Source organism: Stereum hirsutum (genome assembly GCF_000264905.1).
Source record: "Stereum hirsutum FP-91666 SS1 unplaced genomic scaffold STEHIscaffold_35, whole genome shotgun sequence".
Taxonomy (NCBI): domain Eukaryota; kingdom Fungi; phylum Basidiomycota; class Agaricomycetes; order Russulales; family Stereaceae; genus Stereum; species Stereum hirsutum.
In genome coordinates, this window is record NW_006763165.1 from 1 (window position 1) to 6,377 (window position 6,377).

The 6,377-nt window shown below is 51.5% G+C and overlaps 2 protein-coding genes across 2 annotated transcripts in view; both read right to left on the reverse strand.

Annotated features, from left to right (window-relative positions):
* Positions 1-337: 337 nt before the first annotated feature.
* On the reverse strand, positions 338-832 carry STEHIDRAFT_164018 (uncharacterized protein; the record flags this gene model as incomplete). Its single annotated transcript, XM_007311750.1, has 3 exons — positions 338-534; positions 589-687; positions 760-832. The coding sequence occupies 3 exons, from the start codon at positions 830-832 to the stop codon at positions 338-340; spliced, it is 369 nt and encodes a 122-aa protein (XP_007311812.1).
* Positions 833-4,764: 3,932 nt separating this feature from the next.
* STEHIDRAFT_116805 (uncharacterized protein) overlaps positions 4,765-6,377 on the reverse strand; it is a gene marked incomplete at both ends in the record, with an annotated part of 10,570 nt that continues 8,957 nt past the window's right edge. Inside the window, one exon of the mRNA XM_007311751.1 lies at positions 4,765-5,577. Within this exon, the coding sequence (XP_007311813.1) occupies positions 4,765-5,577 (813 nt within the window). The remainder of the gene's footprint in view (positions 5,578-6,377) is intronic.

A 6,377-nucleotide genomic window follows, 5' to 3' on the forward strand; every position in this document is an offset into this window, starting at 1 on the left:
GAGAGCAACCGTATAACTGGGATCACGTGAGCATGGGATATCCCGCGGGATAATGGTGGCCATAAGGCACCGCGCCAAGGATGCCCGCCCATATGGCTTATCCCCCTCTCCCTCCCCCCTCTCCATCTCACTTGCTTGCACGTCTTTTGCTCCTTGCTTCCTCGTCTGTTGATTGTGCATCGTCTCTGGCGACTCGCTGTGTGCGCTCCATAAACACTCCGTCTCTGTGACCCGCCATCCCTTGTCCCGCCAACGTAGGGCCCGATACGATATCTCTGCCCGTAGATCTTGGCACATCTCATCAGCCATCCGCCGATCTCTGGTCGGAACCCATATGTCACCCCACGATCGTTGCTCCGATGCGATATCGCATACACCCTTTCCGAAGGCATATCGCTTGGGCGCTCCGATGTGATATCGCATACGCCGAGTTCTCTTCCGAAGGCATATCGCTTGGGCTGTGCTCGGGTCCGAAGACATATCGCATCCGACGATCGTTCCTCTGATGCCATATCACATCCGACGATCGTTCCTCTGATGCCATATCGGTCAGTTCCCCGTCCCACTCTCCTTCTGACTTGTACTGACCAAACCTCTCCTCCTCCTCCTCCTCCTCCTCCTCCTCCTCCTCCTCCTCCTCCTCCTCCTCAACCCCACTCAATTCCGCCCCCGCCTCAACGTCCACACCTCCACACGACCCACACACGCACGCTCAATCGGTCGTCCGTCCGTCTGTATCACCCGCCTCCGCCCGCACACCGGAGTACGAGCCCCGGGATGAGGCAGAGTCGTCTTCGCGGAGGTCGCGGAGCCGTTGAACTTGAAGGTGCATCAGGTGCTGAACACGGAGCACCCGCACTTGATTTGACGACGACCGGCCTCCTTGTCGTCGAGCACGACGGTGACCGCCCTGGTGAGTCCGCCCCTACTCGTATTCTCCCTCATTTTCGCTCAGATCACGTCGCGTTCCCAATGTAGCGGGATGTTTCGACTCTTATGAACCGTCTCCATCATCCTCTACATTTTGTTCGACGATGATCGGCTTCGTCGTCGTTGAGAACGACGGTCTCTGCCTTGGTGAGTCCATACCACATACTCAAATTTTCGCCCCTTTTCGCCCAAATCATGTCGCGTGCTCGATGTAGCGGGATCGTTTGACTCGTATGAGCCTCCCGCATCCCCTTGTCGTCGAGAACTACGATCACTATCCCGGTGAGTGCCCCACGCCCCCCTACTCGTGTTTTTGCTTGGTTTCACTCAAATCACCTCGCATCTCTAATGTAGCCGGGTGGCTTGGCTTGTGGCAGTCTCCTGCATCGCTCCCTCCAATTTGTTTGACGACTATCGGTCTCCTCATCCTCGAGAATGACGGTGTCTGTCCCGGTGAGTCCCCTATACCCCCCCTACTCGAACTTTTGCTCGTTTTCACTCGAATTACCTCGCGTTCTCGATGTAGCTGGATCAATCCACTCAAAATAACGTCCCGCATCGGCCTAGACGTGTTTTTCTACAAATCTCTTCACTCACGCATTCCCGACGCGCTCTCCGGCGCCGGCGACTGGGTCGTTTCTTTTTGGCCTTGCGTTGTTTCAATGCGGCAGCAGGTGCAGAGAGGGGCGATGGAGTCGCTGGTGGATTGAGATTAGCGCGTGGTGGTAGATGGGGTGCAAGAGCCTGTGGTTCTCGTTGATAAGATGTCTGATTGTATGTATATACATACATGGTCTATCCATCAATATTTCACTTGCGTGAGCCTGTCACACGAGATAGCAACAATGACGTCTCACATTGAAGGCGACGATGCGGACACGATCATAAATAAGAAAGCGACATACAGTGCAAGAAAACAATACAACACGAGCAACTGACAGCGACAACCAAACATAGCAAGAGCCCAAAAATCGTGTACAAGGCGCCATAGCGACAGCCATATTCCAAGAAAAGACCCCACGCACACCAGAAACTCATTCTCTTCAAACGATCCTACTGTTCTTCGGTACGTGATAACGCCTCGTCTCTCCGTCAGCCGTGACATCCACAGTATAATGGGTCACGTAGCCACTTCGGCTGCTATGGTGCCCGCCCCTAAACCAAACCAGACGTCAGCATCGATAACTCGACGAGAAGGGCGATAAAAGCAAAAAATACAAAATTGTGGCGTGAACGATTCCAGCGCCGATGAAGTGGTAGTACCATCCACCGCGAACCTCGTCGTCCGTCGTCCGTGTCCGTATCCACGCCGCTACGCGGTTTTCGACTCTATGGCGGTATCCGCGAGACCTCCTGGAGTAGGTGTGCTCCTCGGCCCAGGTAATTTGCACCCACATACTATACCGCCAATCAGCTACACCCTCACGAAGAGTTCACGAGGGTACCTGCGCATGCTGAACCCAAAGGACTGGACGCACCTTGTGACTGGAAACAGATCTGCAAAAACACGACGAATTAGCTCTCCCCTGAGGGTTTTGTCTATGAGGCACGAGAGCTAAACGCGCTACGGACACCACACCACCACACGCTCAGAAGTGTCAGCAATGTCAGCCTACATTGCGCACTCACCTGGTGATTCCCTCGAAGTCTGATTTCCGAAGGCCGGAGGTCTGGTGAAAGTCTAAAAGGCGTCAGCAAGTAGACACCCAATAAACAACCAACTGAACAACCAAATGAGGGAGATACCAACATGAATAATTCGCGATGGTACGGAGCGTGGGTCAGTTAGTGACGAGTGACTCACCTGGAATCTTCCGCAATTCGAAAATCAAGAGGACACGGTCGAGCGTGTCGAAGGCGCGAAGATATCAAAGTCAGAACGACAGACAAAGCAAGAAGGAGAGCGGTGGACTCACTTGGAAATCGGAACGAGTAAGCACAAGTCGAATTAACACTGGCGAGGAATCAAGGAAGTGTTAGCGCGAGCGAACGACAAAGCATGCCGCCAAACCTACCTGAAGTTCGAAGTCGGCAATGCATCACGAACGTCCAATCTGCCCAGTCAGACGATGTCAACTATTGTAGAACAGGTGAGAATACCTACCCGGGAATACAACGTGCTAGTCCAGGTTCAGTGAGTGAGAGTGTAAAAGGCAGAAAAGGGTCAGAGACACCGCAAGAAACAATCAGAATGCGAAGAACTTACCTGAAATCGAAAACGGTAAGTACAAGTCGAACGTGCACCGGATTCAGCCAAATAGCAAGTTAGAGATATCAGTGAGTGAGAGTGTAAAAGGCAGAAAAGGGTCAGAGACACCGCAAGAAACAATCCGAATGCGAAGAACTTACCTGAAATCGAAAACGGTAAGTACAAGTCGAACGTCCACCGGATTCAGCCAAATAGCAAGTTGGAAATATATCAGTAGACAACGACGATGAAAACCCTACCTAAAGTCGAGACACACTAGCCCAAATCAATAAGACAAGTCGAAATGTCAGGACCACGGTCACAGGATGGGGGGAAACTCACCTACGGTCAAAGGGTAAAAGGGATATAAGGTAGGTGATACGACAACGCCAGGAACGGCGCAAGATAACTGACCGAAGATCAACACACGGAAGCCGAAGTCGAAAGGCAAATCGCCGGGAAGGCTGCAGTGCCGAACGGGAGTAAGGAGGGTTCAGCTACCTGATATTGAAAGGCGAAGGCGCAAGGCAAATATGTGAAGACTGAAAAGAAATTACGGTTCAGAAACAGACCAAGTGACAGAACCAGATGTTGCAAAGTTTACCTGTAGTCAAACGAAGCAAGTACAAGTCTGTATGCGAGCAAAGGTTAGAGCAGCAATCAAAGGTGGAATAAATGGACCAAGTACGTGTACCGAAGCTCGAAGGGTACAAAGCCCACTTGAACCAGCCAATGCCGAATACACACCACACAAAAGACTATTACCATAAACGCCGCAGCCCCTAAATTGTGACGGCAGCACACAGGTGAAAGTCATGCACCTTTGAGTTTTTCGAAAGAGTACAAGCCATGGCTCGCACCTGATGTCAAATGCTACGCCATGATACGCACACTACGATGGGCGACTCCGTCGTGGTGCATACTATGTATACGTCGGCCCCGGTGAATCACTATTGAACACCTTCTAATATGGCGTCTGGTTGGGCCGGGGTGGTGGGGGCGTAGCCTGAAGCCACCCATTCGTTGTGTACTAAGGGTTAAACTTTCTCGCTGGCTCACGTGTTTTACGTCCAACATAGGGCGCCTCTGCCCCAACGGACAATAAACCTGATTCCAAAAAAAAAAACTTGAACATGAAACAGATGCGTCGGCGGCTGAAGCCTCACAGCCCATGAGCATAATCTATAACAGCAAATGGCGAGGACGGACAGATTGCATCTCACCTATTTGTCTCAGTACAAATCTGGCTTGTCGTCCCAGATGTCTCCGCACAACCCGTACGCAAAGAAACCGTCGGTGACCATTTCACTTAGATGTGAATGAGGTGCGATATGAACGAGAGTTCAACAACGTCCTGCCCGTGGCGCCAACTTCCCGCCACAGTTTTCGGCTATCCCCGACCAGACCTGGTCGCAGGCATTTCAAATACATGGCAACCTCCCTCTCCAACAACTTGGCGACAACTTGTCGCCGCAGTTTTCCTCGCCCATGTACAAATTGAAACCGCTATAGAAAATTTAATATTTCTTCGCGCCCATCAGTAAGGAGAATATCCTACATATAACTCTCCGACTGGGTCAAGAAATATCATTATATAATAGACGAGGTACGGTGCAGCCCAACGCGGTGTCTTCTCCGTCATATTATCACTCGACGTAATCCTCGTCCTTATCGTCGTCCTCTTCTTCAAACTCCTCCGATTCCTCGTACTCTTCAACGTCGCGTGCGTCCATGTCTACGTCCCCCCCATTTCCGGGCATCATCTCCTCATGATCCTCTCCCTCAGCACCACCCCCATTTCCGCTCATCATCTCCTCGTCATCATCTCCCTCAGCACCACCCCCATTTCTGCTCATCATTTCCTCGTCATCCTCTCCCTCAGCATCCTCCTCTTCACCCTCGCCGCCGCTCCTCATTTCCTTGTCCTCTTCCCCCACACCTCGCTCGTCGTCGTCATCTGTGCCCCTCACACCATCGTGACCTCCGCTAAATGTACCCATCATCTCATCGTCATCAGAAGGCGGGTCCGAATCCGGAAGGTAATCGTCTCCCGCCCGTTTCCCATCGGAGCGCACCATACCTTCCCCAACGTCCGGCCTCTCCACTTGTTCCATCTCGTCGTCATTAAAGATGACGGTCTCGCCATCAGCGCCGTGCTCCGACCTCAAACGCTGTTTCTCATCCCGCCTCGCCTGCTGTTCCTCAGCCTCTTTCACCGCCTGTTTCTCCTCCTGGGTCCGCTTCTTGGCATTTTTCCTCTTCGCCTTCCTCGCGCGATCCCTCAACTCTTTCTCCTGCTGCATCTCGTCCTCGGTCGCCTCTCCATCCGATAGAGGATCATCGTCCAAGCCGTCGTTCTTTTCTCTGACCTTGACCCATTTTGTCCATTGAAACTTGTGGGTGACGGTTTGCAATACGCAGGGGCCGGGGAGCTTCTGTGGGTGGCTTGCGTGGGACGTCTGCGCCGTATACCAAAAGCCCCTGTAGTCGTACTTGGGTAATGGTTCCCACTCGACATCCTTCTGCAACAGGTCGGAGAACACGTGTCACGGCCGGGCAGCACGGGTCTATGTACCCCACGGCTCAAGACGACTCTCAGAGGAATAAAAGGCGAGTATATTCGGATAAAGGGATAAGAGACAAGGTAGAGTGAATCTAGGAGATGCCCAGGAGTAGACGATCTCGAAAACTGAGTAAATACATGATAGAACTATCTACTATATATACTAGAGCTCGCCTAAGCCTCTGTCCTTCCGAGACGACGAAAGAAACAATAAATGATCAGTACTCTAAGCTACTATGACTGACCGGCCTTGAAGGATGAGTAAGACGAATGCCAAGCAATGTACACTACTCTGAACACTAAGTAAAGCATGCAAAGGAAATGTAGCATGTAAACAGAGGTCGCCAGAACAAGACGAGAGTTTACAAAGCGAGACAAAGGTCATGTATAAGGTAAAACATTCAAGAGGGCAATGGACACAAAGTTGGCTGAGTAAGATCGTGGACTACGGAGTAAGAACGGCTGAGAATATTCGTCAGGCACCATAGATATGTAGGGGAGACCTATAGCTATCCGAAGATACCAAATACTCGAAATATGACTGGATACCAGGCGAGAAACATGAGGAGAACTGTTATCAGATGGCCCTGACTTAAGTTCCCTCTAAGTTTCGCTACACCGGAGCGAGTTCACACTCGATCGTCGAGTAAATGGGCTCGAAAGAAAGGTATGAATGTGTAGTACATTGCAGGATTT